At 36.1% G+C, this 19,041-nt stretch overlaps 1 protein-coding gene across 1 annotated transcript in view; it reads left to right on the top strand.

Moving 5' to 3' along the window:
* RFX6 (regulatory factor X6) overlaps nt 1-16,263 on the top strand; it is a 55,336-nt gene extending 39,073 nt beyond the window's left edge. Inside the window, exons 9-19 of the mRNA XM_036871982.1 lie at nt 21-134; nt 2,288-2,337; nt 4,735-4,894; nt 5,832-5,976; nt 7,300-7,409; nt 8,365-8,482; nt 9,943-10,065; nt 10,728-10,934; nt 12,046-12,558; nt 13,425-13,637; nt 16,019-16,263. Coding sequence (XP_036727877.1) covers nt 21-134; nt 2,288-2,337; nt 4,735-4,894; nt 5,832-5,976; nt 7,300-7,409; nt 8,365-8,482; nt 9,943-10,065; nt 10,728-10,934; nt 12,046-12,558; nt 13,425-13,637; nt 16,019-16,194 — 1,929 coding nt within the window. The 3' untranslated portion in view covers nt 16,195-16,263. The remainder of the gene's footprint in view (nt 1-20; nt 135-2,287; nt 2,338-4,734; nt 4,895-5,831; nt 5,977-7,299; nt 7,410-8,364; nt 8,483-9,942; nt 10,066-10,727; nt 10,935-12,045; nt 12,559-13,424; nt 13,638-16,018) is intronic.
* The last annotated feature ends 2,778 nt before the right edge of the window (nt 16,264-19,041 follow it).

Below are 19,041 nucleotides of genomic sequence, written 5' to 3'. Positions count from 1 at the left end.
TACGCTTTGCTCTCAACTAGATCCAGCATTTCTTATTACACTTTTGGCAAGGAATGCCTGATCATCTTCTTCCCCTGCTTGAAAACCCTGTTATCATTGACATTTTCTGTGTTTGTGACTCAATTCTTTATAAGGTAAGCTCCTTAGGATGTCAAACATGAACCATATATTTCTTTAAAAAAACATTCCATCTAAATTTTTGCAATATATTTTCAATAAATTTGTTATTCCTGGCTGGAGATACACTATTAATTTTTCTTCTGATGAGAAAGCAAGCAGTTTAATAGTGTATATTTAATAGTGAATGTATTTTAATATAACTTTTCATTAAGTAAAACAAAATCAGTTTCTGTTTACAGCTAAGAATGATTCTAAATGTGACATACTTCCATAAAAACTTAGTTAATTTTTATTAACTGTTAAAGGTGTTTTCAGAGTAAATAACTTAGTGGCTTTTTCACAGTATCAGTGTTTTGGGGAAAGCAGAATTAAGCACTCTTATGGGACTAATAACTTGAAAAATTTGGAAATCTCTAGCGTTAATGCATTCATGACCAATTCTGTTCTTAAGCCAAATAAGAGTCCCTAAGTGTCTACAGAAGGATCACGAGGATATCGTAAACAAATAGGAGCTGGTTGGCCATCTAGCCAGCCATTCAGCGGGGAAGAGGGTGAAGCTAATTCCCCCAACAGTCTGTTCCCTAGTTAGAGCAGACACAAGTCCAAGCTAAGGAAGAAAACTGTATTGCAATCTGGGTATTTTAAAGTGAGTTTGTCTACATTAACCTCCTAAATTGTCAGAAGGAAAAACAAAAGCTTTCCTTTTAGAACATAATTTGAGTGAGCAAGAAAACCCAAGCTGGAGTCCTGTTAAGTATTTAGGAAGTAAAATCCTTCTAAGTTAGTTGCTGCTGTTATGTTCTCAACTTTGCAGAAAAGTGAAGCAGAAGCTAGATAAACTCAGTCCAGAAGCAACTTTGCACATCAAGAACTGTAGATGGGCTTGAACCAGGATGAGGGAGCCCATATTTTCATCCTCTGTTCCGTTCTTCCTCATCGCAGTATAAGCAAATAGAGTCTCTACCTTTAGTTCAAGCTAAAGCTGAAGAAGGACAAAGGAGAGCAAGGATTGTCTCATTTTTCTGGGTCAAATAAGAATATTATCATTTAGAAAGAAAGGGTTTAGTTTGCACTGACAGATCGTCTGAAGTGTTTAAGACATGAGGAAGTAACCAGAAAGGGGAAAGAAGGTGGTTCTAAGAGTAGATATAAGAAAAGACCTGGACTCGTGCACACACACTTACCAGCATCAAGGTAAAGCTGTTTTGGACTGTCATTCAATACCTCCAAGAAATATCCTTAAAGCATAACTTCCCCCCCCCCCAAATGGTCTATTTCTTTGAGTCCAACACAAAAGTCCAGAGTTTAAGTACCGTTACGTGCACAGAGTTTTTCCTCCTCCTGGTGGACCCAGGGAGGCACAGTGAGCACTGTAAATAGAGCAGTGTAATACGAGCTTCTGTAAGATCTTCATCCCATCCCTAGAAAGTGGTCAGCTTTTAGTCCATAAAACTGTACATGATTGCCAAGGCCAGTTCATTGGTAACTAGCATACTGGGCATATACAATACTGTCTCTTGTTTTAGTGTTTCACATACACGGACTACATGTGCATTTTGCTGGTAAGCTGCACAGGCCTTTGTAGATGACTATCTACTCACGTTTTGAAATATCTTTGAAATATCCAAGAGGACCTCTTGGTCCTCTTCTCCAGGCTGGCGCACTCAGTTTATGAGCAGCCTAGGGGATCTGTACTGTTCATATCCTATCTGGTTCCCCATCTCCTTTATTTATCATAGTTTTTCCTGAGCTGGGATCAGTCGGCACTAATTTTTTCTTTTTTTCTTTTTACTAGTTCTCATCAAGGTCCTACTCACCATATCACCCACATTTAAGGTTCAGTCTAGCCCTTTATTTTCAGTGTTCTTTATGTTCCAATAATTAGCTCTCTGTACCCGGTACATTCGTGTCACCTGCTTAACTAGCATTGCAGTGCTTCTATATACCCCCGCTCCCCTTGCCTTTTACACACACACACACACACACACACACAAACACACATACACAACTTACATATATACATTCATTTTAGAGATAAAAGTATAACTTTCAGAAATGAGTTAACATATTATTCTCTAGAAAGCTAGGAATAAAAAGTAATTGACAAAGAGTGTGTTTCTATAGAAATATTAAGGATTTATGTTAACTCTCTTTTGCTGTGATTAAGGTTCTAACAGATGTACTCATTCCTGCAACAATGCAAGAAATGCCTGAAAGGTAGGTTCAGTTAATAAAATATGATAGTTGCTTGTATAGGGTTTAACCTTATACATTATGGTAAAGCAAAACATTAAGTAGAAATTCATTCATTTACCAATATTATTTTCCTATTCCTGTCCCTTTGTATGAGCTATAAGAGATGTGCCTCAATTTTTATATTCAAACCTCAATGAACAAAATCGATGGAACAATCCTGAAATCCCTTTAATTTGAGAGCTGCCCACATGAAAAACAAATATTTAAGTGTAGTTGACCTTTAGGTTACTGAGGAAGCTCTTCAATGGAAACTGGCTAGAGGGAGATGAATGGGGATAATTGATGGAAAATAATCACAATAATAAAACTATAAGGAAAATTATTTTATATTTATTATAACTTTGGTCTTAATTGCCAAAATCAAAAAGTAGCATAATGGAATTATCACCTTCTTTTAACAAAGGAATAAGATCTCAAATTGAAATGATGCCTGAAGATTTTTCACAAAGTCTTCCTGTTGTTCTGATGTGAGAACAATAGGAACTTGAAAAAAAAGCCAATTTTTAAAAAACGAATTCTAATAAAGTAATGAAATTTATTTTAGTATTTTGAGGCACAAATACATATAGGGTGGGCATAGTTGGTTCTCAATAAATACATGATGATTGATAGAACAATCTTTATTTTTGATTTACCTTTTCCTCTAGACTGGTTTATTTATTTAAATAATAATTGATATTGACCTGGTCAATAGTTTCTTTTAATTATTAATACGTTGTCTTTAAACATCTAGCCTGAGCTCTGAATTAGGTACACTTAACACTTCTGTGTCACAGCAAAATGGCTATGCTTACATAGTGACAGGCCTTCAGCCGTGTAACTAATAGTAATAATAGCTGACTTTTATTAAACAGAGTGTGGGATTTGAGACTTACATAAATTATTTCACTTAGCCTGAGAAGTACTATTTATGTATTTATCTCTTAAGTATGCAAGTAGTTCATATTCATTTAGAAAATGAAAAACACCCATAAACACATTTTAAAAATCACTCATATAAAATAAAACTAAAAAAAATCACTCATTGTCTTACCACATTTTTAATGTCTTAGGTTATTATTGTATCTCACAGACTTTTTTCTAGGAATGTTAAAAATGGAATTATAGTACACATACTATTGCAGTATACTATGAAAATCTTTCCATATCAACAAATATAGATTAGCATTTTTTTAAATGATTGATTGCATAGAAATCCAGCATCCGAAAAATACTATACTCTATTTAACCAATTCCTTATCATTGAACAATTGGATTTTTTTAAAACAACTTGTCAGACTATTCTAAAGTAACTGTTATGATCCAAATTCACAAAGAGGAACCTGGGAGTACAAAGAAATTAATTTATTTGCCCAGAGTCAGCTGATTTTTAAGAAGCAGAACCTAGATTTTAATTGAGGTCTGTTTAACTTCACACTCTGCCTGTGTTTTTCCTGTACCATGTCACTGCTCCCCAACATATGCCCCATCCTAAATATATTTAGATCTGTTTTGTTGAGATATAATATGTAGATTGTTGATGGATTTATAAATTTTTGTATGTTTTCATAATATATACACAACCAACCTTTGCAATTTCCTAAATGGGGTCCTCTAATTAGTATGTTTGTGGTAATTTTTGGTAATTTAGTATGTTTGTGGTAATTAGTTATATTTGGATTATAAGAATATGTTACTAGAAACAAATATTAAATACCTGAAATGGCATTATGATCCCTATGCGTGTCTCTCAGTAAGCCAAGATATGCAAAATCAAGTGCACACTTACCTTTTCCCAGAAATATTTTATAGAAAATGATTGAATTATGAATTAATATTAATAATAAATTATGTCTTATTGATCACTTTCTGCCTGCCAAGTTTTAACCTGAACACTTTCCATGAATTATTTCATGTAATCCTCATAATAATCCTGTGACATGGATACTATTCTTTCTTTTCTTTTAATTTTTTTTTTTTTTTTTTTTTGCTGTGGACCACTTTTAAAGTCTTTATTGAACTTGTTACAATATTGCTTCTGTTTTATGTTTTGGTTTTTTGACCGCAAGGCATGTGGGATCTTAGCTCCCCGACCAGGGATTGAACCCGCACCCCCTGCGTTGGAAGGCAAATTCTTAACCACTGGACTGCCAGGGAAGTCCCTGGATACTATTCTTATTCCTATTAACAGATGAGGAAATTGGACCTTCAGGAGACTATTTTGACCAAGATGATAAATGGCAGACCTAGTCTGACTTCAGTCATGTTCTTGAAATCAAAGAGTAATAATATACCTCCATTAAACTGCATTTATTTAATGCATTTTGAACTACTTAGCATTTAATACAGAGTTTTTTGTTCTTTGGGTTTTTTTTGTAGCTTATTAGCAGACATAAGAAATTTTGCTAAAAATTGGGAACAATGGGTTGTTTCATCCTTGGAAAATTTGCCAGAAGCTCTAACTGACAAGAAAATACCTATTGTGCGAAGATTTGTATCATCTCTGAAACGACAAACATCTTTCTTACATCTTGCACAGGTACGTTGGTAAGCAGAGGGTATTTGAGTCACCAAATCAAAAATGAATCATCTGATAGCAAAGATTGGGGAACTTTCAGAGATTGGAGACTAAGTAGACAGCAATTAAATGCAACATGAGATCCTAGAGTGAATGCTAGAACAGGAAAAGGACATTAGTGGGAAAACTGATGAAATTTGGTAGTTTAGTTAGTTTAGTTACTAATATTGTACCAGCGTTACTAGTATTGTACCTGATTTTGATAATATACAAAGGTTATGTAAGATGATGACATTAGGAGAAGCTGGATAGAGAGTATGTGAAAATACTCTGCACTACTTTTGCAACTTTTTTGTAGATTTTAAATTATTTCAAAATAGAAAGTAAAAAAAGAAAAAAAAACTTTTGAATGAAACGTAAAATGTAAAACTCTTATTTGCCAGATGAATTCAATTAATAAATGAATCCAATTAATAAAATTAATAGGTTATGGGGAATGAGCCCGTGTGATGTTGTGAAAGCCACAACACATTTTAAACTACCTCTAATTTAGTTCTCTTAAATAGGGAGGAAAAAGTAATTCTTAAATTAGAGTTACATGTTTGTATATTGTTAAAATATACTTGCCCTCTCCTCAAATGATCCTTTGCTTTATGAAGGTTTCTAGCCCCCTAAATTTTGAAAGACTAGCTTGGGATAGTTCCAGATAAGAAATTTAACGTTGTGAAATTCTTATTTTATGACCACGGGTAAAAAAAATTATTTTCTTATTCCAAAAGTAGTTTTCAAACCTTTAACAGAGATGATCATGAATCTCAGCTACAGCTTTTAGTTTTAAAATAAAAAAAGTTATTTATGATACTCTTCTCTCAAGGAACTATTTCTCTAGAAGCTAAAATTTTCTTTCGATGGAGGATCAGTGATATAATTTAGTGTCTTTTTTACTTTCTTTATGGAGATTGCCAGACCAGCTCTCTTTGACCAGCATGTCGTGAATTCTATGGTATCTGACATTGAAAAGGTTGACTTGAATAGTATTGGATCTCAGGCCCTTCTCACCATTTCGGGCAGCACAGACACTGAATCTGATATCTACACTGAATGTAAGTCTTCTCTTTTTGTTTAGGGCAGGGTCTCCCAACCTCAGCACTATCGATGTCTTGGGCCGGATACCTACCTGTTTGATAGGGCAGTGGGGCTGTCCTGTGTATTGAAGGGCGTTCAGCAGCATCCCTGGCCGCTCTCCCCTACATTCCAGTAGCAGCCTGCTCCGAGTTGTGACAACCAAATCTGTTTCCAGACATTCCCAAATGTCCCCTTGGACTACAAAATCATATCTGTTTGAGAAAGTCTGGTTTAGAGAAATACTTTTAATTTTAAAAATTGTTCTCTATTTTAAAACAGTTGTACTTACTGATTGTGAAAAACCTGGAAAATATAGAAAATATTAAGAGGAAAATAAAAGTCATCTATAATCTCATTGCCTAGAAATAATCCAAATAGAAAAAAACCTGGGAATAATCAAAACAGTTTTGAGTCTTGTGAGTTTTCTTCCAGTTTTATATTACATGCATACGCATTTCCATGCGTTTTGCACTCTTGGCATCATATGGCGTATAATGCATACCAAAATGATATCTCAATGCAATACTGTTTTTCAAAGCCGAAATGCCCTGCTTAGGTTTGGACAGTCTGACAGAATTTACCAAGCCAGTACGTGTGACCGGACAACCAGGTTCCATTTCCCAGGGATAACAACCCACTATTTCTCCCATCGTTTCTCTCTGAAAACACCAAAAAATGCAGCCTCCTATAGGCTATAGCACACTGCTCTCTGGGGACAGTCCAACCTCAGTCCTGCTTTCTGTTTCTTAACATAAAATTATATTACCCTTTGGGATTCAGTAAACCTCAAACTCTTTAATAAAATAATAGTCCTTAACTGCCCCTTTAACTTTTACATGATAAAAGATTATTTATTTAAGTGGCTCAATTCTTCAGGGCAGAATTTAATTTTTGCTAAAGATAAAGGATATTTCAGAAAGCAGGAAATCAACAAGTCTAGCTTAGTTCAGTCATTAGGTTTCAACTAATCTGTTGCATTTAATGAAAGCACTGCATTCAAAATGAATAATCATCTCTACTGACAACAATTCTTCCCTAGTATATAGTATATAAACCTGCATTTCAATATATACCAAAACATATACACTTATGATTAAAATTTTGAAGAGTAAAGAAATAAGGATTTTTTTGTTAGTTTCAAGGATATGAAATTAATTTCTTTAACACTTTTAATTTAATCTACCTGTCTTGCCCTTTTATTCTATAAAATTATTAATGATTTCTACTTTTAGGTTTCCTCTTGGGTTCAAAGTAGTGTGCAATATTCTGCTTTTTTTTTTTTTTTCCTTTTTACATGGTAGATGACTCTATCACAGTGTTCCAAGAACTGAAAGATCTCCTTAAGAAGAATGCCACTGTGGAGGCTTTTATTGAATGGTTGGATACTGTGGTAGAGCAGAGAGTTATTAAGGTATTTTTCAATGACATATTCAGAAAATAAAATTTTGTTAGTAGTAAATGCTAAACTGGCTGTAATTTCTTGAATGGCGGGGAGTGGTGATAGGCTGTGTGTAATAATGCTTTGAAAAGCTTTTGAAACCCTACCAATAAGGGAAGTCAAATATCAAGATTAGAAATATGGCAGATTTGAGAGCACTGGGCACAGTTTCAATTCTATTCATCGTTTTCTGACAGACTACAAGACACTATTCCTTCCCTATCAGTCAATAAGTGTACAGCTGTGTAACATCAGTAGTGAAAGATAAACTTAGAAACTGGAAAGAGCTGGCCCTTTTCTTAAAAAGCACGTTTTCATAAAAGCTGACAGAAGATATGGTTTTAAGTATTTACATTTTTTAATTCCAGGAGCTCAGTATTTTGTGTTTTCATGTGGTTTCTTCAACTCTTTCAGTTAACCTTCAAGTCATCCATCATGAAACAAGGCCATAAGAACAAATATATCCATCACCAGTTGGTGTTAGCCATTCCATATCAAGGAAACTAGTTATAGTGTAGGGACTTTTTTTCTCCTGGAAGGAAAACAGATTATCATTCAGGACCAGAGAAGTCAGAGTTAATCATTCACAGAAATATATAACCCTTCCTTCACATTTCGCCTTCTCTTTTTAAAGCTCTGTCAAAGGAAAATTAAGAGAGAAAATATTTTGTAAATTATTTCATTTCGTTGTCCAATTTATTAGGTAACAAAACCACATAGAATAAAGATCTGTTAGCCTGAAAAATGATGGCAAAGCCAGATGAAAATTAAAATCCCTAGACAAATCATTGTATTTGATAAAATAAATGGCATGCCCTGTCAATCTGTCCATTTGTCAGACAGTTTTTCTACCTCTTGATCTTACGTAGGAAGCATGAAATAATGAAATGACAGATTTTATAGTTTCATTTTGTTCCTTTACTTTTAGACCAGCAAACAAAATGGAAGATCATTAAAGAAGAGGGCTCAAGACTTTCTGCTAAAGTGGAGCTTTTTTGGTGCTCGAGTAATGCATAATCTCACCTTGAACAATGCATCTAGCTTTGGTATCTTATGTGCTTTATAAAACTCTTCTTAGATGAATTACATCATTCATTTCTCAGTCACATTTCCTATCAATTTTTAAACATGTGGCACTGTCATTCCTCAAATCAGACTCTTGAGCCGGTAGAGAATGGTTGGTTTTAGCCTGGGTTTTGTAGTCAGACCACTTGCAGAGTTAAATCCTAACACTGCTTCTCTTTGGCTTGGCTTAACCCAAGTTAGGCTGCTCACTGTAGAAATGGGAGAATATTTCTTTCATTGGGTTATATAGGCACTTGAGTGACGTGATATGTATAAAAATACTTTGCCAGAACCTGGTAAACACAATAAATAGCAGCTATAACCATTACACTCCATCAGTGCTTAGATAAATTTTCTTTGTTAAACAAGCAAATAAACAATAATTAATACATTATTTTCCAAAGCCACTATTCATTGAAATATGGCAAATGTTTGCATCTTTTCCAGGAACCTGCCCTCATAGCTGTATTCCAAGAATCAAAGACCAGCTTGGAAGACATACTGTCATATGTTTTTGAACCATCTATCTTGATCTATACAACTTATGAAAAAATTGAGTCGTTAGCGTTTTCAAAAATTGAATACCTTCTTTTTCCTAAAATTTCTGAGATTCTTAGTTTGTAGTTATAATGCTATCTCCTGGACAGTACCTCCACATTTAGTAGTTGCATTTTGAGAATCCTCGCATTATAAAATAGGTTACAATTAACTAAATTTGTTCATTTAATTTTTAACAGAATCAGATAAAATCAGTGAACTTGTATTGAGGGATGAACAAAATATATTGTCTATTATTTGAAATATGTTGCTTATATTTAAGGTTTCTTAAATTATACAATATTTAAACCTGACCTTATTATGAAAAAAGACTTTTGTTGGAAAATCTGTTGAATAGTTAAAAGAAGTTTAAGGTTTTCCAGGACATCTTCCACATGAAAATTACTTTTCTCCTTTTTTTTCAAATGAAAGAGCATTTTGTTTCAGGCTAGAAAGACATCTCCTTACTTGATACTTTTTTCAGACCATGTTGGCTATTGTCTAATTATTTAGTACAAAGTAAACAGAAATAGAGCAGAGTAGAGCTCATTCTCCCCAGGTTAAAGCTTATCACACTCCAATGTGTGCCCTCTTAAAGCATAAAGCATGTCTCACTTTCATCCGAATTTTCCTTTGATGTAATTAGTGGCCAAAGAGCTGGCAGGACAGTACACACAGTGAGCTGGGCAGGCGGTACACAAAAAGATTAGAGACTCAAGTTAAGCATGTTGGTCTTAGGAGGTCATTTAAAGTCCAACAAGTATTTGTTTATTTCAGTTGCTCCTTGTAAAGTGTTGCGAGATGGTCACAAAGATAACTTGACTTCTCTCTTTCTCCTTCCTTCTCTTTCTCTCCCTCATTTCATCTCACAATGCCCTCTCCCCATTCCCTATCCATAAACAAGGTTCTTTCCATTTGATCCGAATGCTTCTTGATGAATACATTCTGCTGGCCATGGAGACCCAGTTTAATAATGACAAAGAGCAGGAGTTACAGAATTTACTGGACAAGTACATGAAGAACTCAGGTAATTTAAAATGTATATCTTGTTTTGCATATTTCTTTGTTGAAATCTAAGTTGGAGAATTTGTAAGCCCACATGTTAAATGGATTTATAACAGTCTCAGATTTTACCCCCAAAATGTCACTACTAACACAGGATACTAACACTAAGAGAGCCCTATTTTTTCTTTCCTCCATTGGTATATAGAGTAGTCAAGGTACTTTACTGGAAACTCTGAAGAATACAAATCAATATTCTTAACTTCTGAGAACTTAGGTAAAATTGGAGAAGTGACGATAATACAAAAATAACTAGAATTTAAGACTGCGCATGTGGTATACCACCTTATAAATGGTGTAGAGATGAGTTCTATAGGAATTTAAAGAAAGAGGGACACAATATATTTGGGATGTGATGACTTGCATTTTGAAGGCTGTTCACTACAGAGTGGATTATTTAGTGCCCTGAAGAACACACCTACATCCACAAATATACAGTTAACAAAAACCAGCACCACTGCCAACACCAAAGATCTGCCAGTCTTATTTCCCATGGAAAACACTTCTCAGGAATTTCCAGATTTATGACACAACCCTAGAACATTTTCAGTTTTTCTTTTAACTTGGGCTTATCCACTACGAATGTGGCAATGATATTAGCTTTCCTATTTAAAAAAATCTTTCCAGATGCAAGTAAAGCTGCCTTCACTGCTTCTCCGAGTTCATGCTTTCTGGCCAACCGTAATAAAGGGAGCACTGTTCCCAGCGATACCGTGAAGAATGAAAGCCATGTGGAAACAGCCTATCTTCCTCTATCATCCAGTCAACCTGGAGGCTTAACCTCTGCTCTGCACCCATTCCCAGCTGGGAATACAGACAACATGCCGCTCACTGGTAGGCTGTGAAACAACCCAGAAAACCACATAGGCTTCAGTATGTCTCACAGGAACCTATTCCTTTGTTTTCTTAAAGCTGGTAAACTCCAGGCATTTCAGAAATAAAAAGGCTTATCTTCACTGACTTATAACAAAGCTTTATAATATTTTTGTGATTTTCAACATTTGTCATTCACATTATTATCAATACCATTTTTAAGATAGGTATCACATTTTAACATACTCTCTTAGTTATATCAGAGGTCCCAATAATTGGTTATTTTCATTTAGTGGAAGAAAAAAATAGATTAGGTGTTCACAAAATCATTAAAATACTTTGAAAGTCGAAAAATGTGAGCTTCTTATTTATTTTCGGATTTTGAGGAGACTTTATTTCTCCTCCATTAAAAAGTAGATTCAGCTATTTTAGGATTACCATTACAATAATTTTCCTCTTTGGTCTAGGGTCCCATTTCTGTCAATCTGAATGTTTATGGCTTAAACTAGCTACTAGATAATACTTTAAGTCTGCTTATTGCCTTATGTGTTCTTTGAAATCCTTCTATATACCTTACTTCATTGGACACACAGAATTTTAAACCTGGCATGGGTAGTTTAGGGGCGTAATTCCACCAATGGAAAATTGGAGACCCAGGGATTTGGTGGCTTTCACAACTCATTGCTCATCAGTGGGGTCTGCATGAAGTTTTGAATTGACCGCTTTGAAGCCGTGGTCATTTTGACATCATTGCCCTTTTCTTTTACCCTAAACTTCAAACCATTTAGCCTTCAGCTTGTTTTCTAATTACAGAGAAATGTGAACAGCAGACCCCTTGCCCTCCCCAAGCTTGATCTCTAATCATCTTTATGCCCACGGAAGGATGAAGTCATCCCAAACTGTCCTCCATAGTCACTAACTCCGAAAGTCTCCACTGTTGTGAAATACACTGCTGTGATGACGCTTTTTAAACCTAGAGCTTTATAGGCCCCTAGTCCTGTTATTTTTGGAGGTTAGAAATGAACTAAGCTGGAAAAAAAGGTATAGTAATAAATCGTGCATAATTTTAAAAGATGTGAAGCCATCTATTTTTAATTTGCCACTAGTGAATGCTCTGGTAACTTTTTTCCAGGTCAAATGGAGCTTTCCCAGAGCTCTGGTCATCTGATGACACCACCCATTTCTCCAGCCATGGCGAGCCGAGGAAGCGTCATTAATCAGGGGCCAATGGCAGGGAGACCCCCGAGTGTGGGCCCAGTACTGTCAGCCCCACCACACTGCTCAGCATACTCAGAGCCTGTTTATCCTACTCTCCCTCAAGCCAACCATGACTTTTATGGGACCAACTCTAACTATCAGACTGTGTTTAGGGCACAGCCTCACACCCCACCAGGACTCTATCCTCATCGCCCCGAGCACAGTCGATGCATGGTCTGGAGTGAACAGCAGCTTTCTAGAGACTTCTTCAGTGGCAGCTGTGCTGGGTCCCCATATAATTCTCGGCCATCTTCCAGCTATGGACCATCCCCACATGGCCAAGATTCACACAATATGCAGTTTTTAAATACAGGAAGCTTCAATTTCCTGAGCAACGCAGGAGCTGCCAGCTGCCAAGGAGCAACATTGCCTCCTAATTCACCTAATGGTATTGACATTTTTAAAGAATTTTTCCTGGCTTTTGAGTTGGCAGTAAGGCAAAATCAGACATTGAGTTCTACCTCTGGTGAACAGCATGTCATCCCATGTAGAGCTTTCTCAAAATCATGGAATCTTAGATATTTGGAGCCAATTTCTGCCACATACAAACATATCCCTAATTCTTGTGACTTTATTAAAGTTGCCCTTCTAAATGCCCTGCATGATGCAAAAATATTATGTCAAACCATATGTTTGAGACCAACCTTAATAGCCCAAAAGAAGAATGTTCTGTCCTTTGAAAATTTAGTGAATAATGTTTCTTCCGGAGAACTAGCAGCAGATCTTAAAGATTAGGACCCAAGCAGTGCCTCCTGTTGAAGTACCTTGAGGTTAGTTACTGAGTTGGAAAAATCTGTGGACTTAGTCAGCCACCAAAGTAAGCTCTGTGTAGAGGCTGCTCGGATGCTCCTCTCCTCAGTGTAGGCCAGTCCTTCTCCCAGAAACATGAATCTGTAAATAAAATTGGTATTTGACAAGTAATCTTTGTGAGAGGCTGATAGTGCCTTTTTTTTTTCTTCATAAGCATTGTAAGATCTTGTTAATTTAAATAAGGGAAATATGAGAGAGGTGTTGTCTTACATCTCAAAACTGATAATACGATAATGCCTATGTATTTTTTAAAACAAAAAACAACATAATGAACCATATCCATATATAAGCACAAATCCAACCATATTGTAAATGTAGATGTAAATGTAATATTTACAGTATGATATCTCTAGGGCTCTATCCTATTACCTTGTCCTTTTTTTATCTTCCTGGAATATTACTTGTAATAAGTTAACTGTACATTCTCAACATTTTCTGTTGTAGGGTACTATGGAAGCAACGTAAACTACCCAGAGTCTCACAGACTTGGATCGATGGTGAATCAACATGTTTCTGTCATCAGCAGTGTTCGCTCCCTGCCTCCCTATGGTGACATCCATGATCCGCTCAACATTTTAGATGATGGTAGTAGAAAGCAGACCAGCTCGTTTTATGCAGACACACCACCTGCAGTTGCATGTCGAACTCCTGTAGTAGGTAAATTATATTAACATTTCTTGAAAACATTCTTTAAAAGTTGTTAACCTCAGCTATGCACTGTTAACTGGGCACTCACGTTCCCACAGTTGGTTTATCACTTCGGATCTGAAGTTATGTTTCTGAATCTGTTAGTAAAAGCCTTGCTATTTCTCTATATACATGTCACCATGCAACCTACTGCTAGATCTGGTATTCCTTCCAAAACAAATCTCTGGAATCTATTATGTATGCAGAAAATTCATGTAACCTGTCAAATGCAGTCCAAAAATCTGTTAAGTTTTACAAGGGCAATAATGATATCTTTTTCTCACTTTCTCTTGTTCACTGTTGGAAGCAGGGCCAGTGCCAAGAGCTGTCTTTGGACCCCATAATCTCCATCAGTATCCTAAAACCACTCCAAGTTTTAAAAAATGGTGACTTGTGATGAAGGTTACCATAACTTTCTCAATTGTATGTAAAATGTGATTAGATACCTCTGTAGAAAATGTTGCTTTCTTATTCTATAACATACATTTTAAGTAAAAATGAACAAAACTGTATGTTTGCCATGAAGTCCCCTAGCTTCTTATTCCAGCCAGGTTGCTGTCCCTAGGAAAATACGGCAACTTGTACTAGATGCGTCACCGACACCCAGCAGAGAGTCTGCCACATAGTAGGAACTCATTACATCACTGAGTTGAAGAAAGGGGCAGAAACAAATGCATAGATTTAGTTTCTAAACCTGCTAATAAGGTATCACAGGGCAAGTATTATATCCATATAAGTATCAAGGTGGAGTGTTAATGTTTATATGAGATGACTGAAATCTTCCAATGGAACTGATTTCAGATTAGCATAAGTAGAGGGCATTGACACCCAAACAGAGCATAAGGGAAAATGAAATAAATTGCATCTCTCCTCACTCAGTGTATTTTTCCAATAATTCAATAGGAAGCACTTCTTCCCTTCCTATGACCATCACAGACGCTCCCTGAGCAGAGTCTGCTATCATCTTATGCTATCTGCAGATGGTCATTGCTTCTGGGTTACTCTAATGTAGCAGAAAATTCCACTTCAGGAAGTTTCCTCACTGTGAGACTGAAATGTACGGAGTTGCTATTGTTACTATTAGTTCTGTTTACTTGTAGTGATGGTGGATGCTTTGATGGAGCACAGTTTGGGTGTAGGACAGATTCTAAGCTTTAGTTGTCAGAGCTGGCTTACAAGTAAATTGCAAAGAGGGCTTCAGGGTGATAAGAGGGAATAGCGTGAGTGAATGAGTAGCACAAGGGGAGTTAGGGCCTATAATTATATTTCCTTAATTATAAAGCCTGGTTTTTAGTGACAGAGATGATGGTACTTAGAAAAAGAAGAAAAACAGCACTGAGAAGGCAGGAACCAAAAATGCAGGAAAGGTAGTGCTAGTGAGCCAGTTAGTAAAAAAATTTGAGAACCTACTATTATGTGCCGAACCTCATTTTAGGTGTGAGGTTATGGTGGTAATCAGGTCAGAGTTCCTGCTTGTAAGAAGTTTACATTCCAGTAGGAAGAGATAAGGCAATGAAAATATAAACAAATGCATTAAAAAGATAATTTCAGTTACTCTCAGGTCAATTAAATAGGGTAAAATGACAAATAGTAATGGAGGAGCTGCTTTAGGTAAGGTAGCTCGGAGAGGATTCCTGAGGCAGAAATATTTGAGTTGCAAGTTGAGTGATAAGAAGGAGGCAATGATGTGAAGATTTGATGATGGAGTTCCAGGCAGAAGAAATGGAAATTTGCATAGTTTCTGAAATGGGAACATTTTGGGAAAATTCAATGGGCAGAAAGAAGGCTCGTGTGTTTTGAGTACGGTGAATGAAGAGAGGGGAGTAAAATAAATCAGAAGGCAGAGACCAATTCACCTAGGGTGTTAGGAACCAGGGCAAGGAGCTTGGATTTTGTTCTAAGAGTAACAGGAAGTCATTGTAGCATTTGAGAAGAGGGACAATTTGATATACACATCAGCAAGATTATCCTGGCTGCTCTCTGCAGGGTGAGGGTCATGAGACTAGTTAGGAGGCTGCTGTGTTGGTCCAGGTAAGAGAAGATGGTGGTTTGAACTACAGTTGTGGAGGTGCAGCTGGACAAAGGACGTAGACTGGGGATATATTTTGGTGATACAGCTGTCTGAATTTATGTTTGAAATTGAATTTTCTTTGTGAAATGTATTGAAGGAAAATTTGTGGGAGAATAGCAGGGGGGAAAATGGAAGAAAAGATGAGCATTGCTCTGAGAAATCATACACACTCAAATTTAGTACAGATATATGTGCTCAATGCACAAGTCGTAAAGTGAGTGGCACAGAAAAAAGAAACTGTCAGTCAATTTTCAATTGCTGATTATATTTTCCCTTACAGCATCCAGCTTGCAAACCCCAATTCCTTCCTCCTCATCCCAGTGTATGTATGGAACTTCCAGTCAATATCCAGCTCAAGAAACCCTAGACTCCCATGGAGCAAATGGTAGAGAAATGGCATCCTCTCTACCACCAATCAACACTGTGTTCATGGGAACAGCAGCTGGAGGCACTTAAACCAGCACTGTTCGGTAGGGGTTGAAACCTGAAAAGTCTCCAGCGCTCACATGCTATCTACTCAGACCGCTGTCAGAAAAAGAAAATGGAATATCCAGTGGCACGGTATTGTTTTTCAGGTCACTGGTGTAAAGCTATGGACAACACCATAGTGAATGGAAATATTCGCAGAGTTTGCCTTGCACACAAGTTGTTTAGAATGTGGTCCCGTTATTAACCATAGTTTCAAACATTATCAAATGGAACCAGTGGAGCTTTGAAGATGCAGACATTTCAACTCTGAAGATTTAATATTTCACTTCTTAATTTATTGAAAATCTGTGTGCTGTTTCACTTTTGGTTTTTAAAAAAGAGAAACATTTATTTAATGCTTTTAAAATACCTTTAATTTATTAGGATCTCAGAATCATTGTTTACTATCCCTTATTTGACAAAAAGTCAAATGTGTATGGCTACCTCCTATGGAAATGTTTACAAGATCAACACTTAATTCAATTCAGCCTCGACCAAAGTTGCTTGACTTTCAGTTTCTGTGCATTAGTATGATGATTTCTGTTACATAGCAGTGTTCCAATTCTATGTAACTGAATGGAGATTAAAAATGCTTTCCTTCTTTATTTAAAAAAGATAGGAAGAAATAAAGTATGGAAATATTTTTAAAGGCTTGGTTGTTCTCAGGGCTGGTTCTGTTTCTGAAGAATCCTGGGGATTTACAGGCAAAGCTCCTTTATATATCAAATTAAAGAGTAAAGTTGGTTGGTCAAACAATAATTCTAGAACATTTGCATAACAGATCCATGCATATAAATATAAAGAAATTGTGATTTGTAGACTGTTTGAACTTCTGCAGATGTGGAAGCAGTCTTTAATTGAGAACTTTGCTTAGAAACTAAGAGTGAATGAGTGTTCAAGGGTCATCTGGATGCAAAAACAAACTCAGAAGTGAAAGATTCATTACATATAAACTAATACAATTTGATACACCATTTATCTAGCTCTGTTTCTTTTTCTTTTTCATATGTCTTAACTGAAAGGTCTGTTGTAAGACTCATGGCCTATAATGGGAAACTTCCATTAACTTTACAGGCTTCTCCTTTAGTCTTATGACAGGTCTTCTATTATTTGTACTAAGGATTGGGTTATACTGTAAGCCCCGGGTACATTATAAAAGGATCTGTAAGCCCCAAACATCCATTTTACATCATGATGTAATTTGGTAGAGACAAACTGTGGAATTGTTATTCAGCAAGCAATAAACAATTATCTGTGGACTTGTTGGAGTGTTACTGCCATTTGCTCAGTAGTATGTAGTTTATGAGCTAATTAATTAGCAGAAATATTTTGCAACAATAACAAATCATGAGTAATAGAAAACTAAGTGTTCTATTCTTTGCTATGGTAATATCATAAGAGTGCAAAGGAAATGAAATTAATAAGGGCTTGGACTGAAGAAGAAAACAAAACAGCTTTAAGAAGAGTTTGGACATAAATCTTAAAAATTGAGAACCAAATCTCCATTTTATGGTAATTAAGTATATATTCAGCATCTGTTTCATGTCCGACACAATGGAAAATACAAAGATGAAAAAGATGAAAAAAACACAAAGATGAAAAAGTGCCAATACCTTTAAAATGTTTTGATGTAATGATGAAGGGGTGATAGGATGTAGAAGCTCAACTGAAGATTTTTGAGTAAAAAGCAAGGTGAGGAAAAGATGTTTAGGGAACATCTAGCAGCAGTTGGAGGGAGGAGGTGGACTTGTTAGGAGAGGTATTAGCCTAAGAATGGGCCACTCTGAAGGCTGTTTCTTTCATCCAGATGCTCAGCGGTTAAGTGCAGAGACTTATGGGGAAGAAGAGTGAATGAGAAGAGGAGAGAGAAAGAAGCACAAGCATCATTTTAAAGAAACATGAGGATCATTTCAAAGACTACATTGAAGGATTGGTGACTGACTAGATGGAAGAGGAAAAAAAGGAATATGTCACTAGCAGCTCTAAAGTTTTCCTTAACACTATTTGCAAAGTATTGCAGTGTAAATAGCTGACCCTATATTGGTACTCCCTCCTGCCCTTTTAAGGTGAGGGAAAATGATTGGAGCAGGGAGAAGTTCAGAAGACAAGTGAGCAGTGTCTGGGTGTCATGTGCATTGTAACAAGGTGCCAAATTTTGACGACAAGAAGACTAACTTGCTCTTTTCCCCAGGTAGTGAACTTGAGTTTATTGCTATTAGAGGTAGCACAGTATTTCTCAGTGCAGGCACCATTGGCTTTCAGGCAGGGCAGTTCTTTGTTTTGCAGGACTATTCTGCATATTGAACAAGATTTAGTATTCCTGGCCTCAACACTAGATACCAATGTACTCCCGACACAGCCTTGTGACAACCAGCATCCAAATGCCCCTGGAGAGGCAGTGCTATTCCAGCATGAATTGACGGTGACAGCATCTTTAATTTTACCAAAAGGAGCTTGAGACATTTAATACCTTTCTGCCCATCAGCTACACTCATCGTTTAAGAATTGTTTCCTTCATGGATCTAAAACTTGGCTGCTTAAGGCATTTTCTGTTATTCTTTAGGTTAACTTTGATATAGTTAAGAGGATCTTGCCTAGGTTTTTATGTTTTTAAAAGTAAATAAATCATTCTTCAAGTAACTGTTAGAAGTTGTGGAGTATCAATTATAAAGAAGTGACCTGTTCAAGCTAATGCTTATGTGAATTGCAAAATTAAGGTTAAAATTTTTTAAATGCTAGGTTTATTATAACTCAATTCTTGGGGTACTTTCTTTCAAATCTTACGGTATGGTGGTTACTAAATATAAAAGACATGAAAAATGAATGTTTCAATTA

The sequence above is a fragment of the Balaenoptera musculus genome, chromosome 12 (assembly GCF_009873245.2).
Source record: "Balaenoptera musculus isolate JJ_BM4_2016_0621 chromosome 12, mBalMus1.pri.v3, whole genome shotgun sequence".
NCBI lineage: Eukaryota > Metazoa > Chordata > Mammalia > Artiodactyla > Balaenopteridae > Balaenoptera > Balaenoptera musculus.
This window is presented reverse-complemented; position numbering and strand designations above follow the sequence as displayed.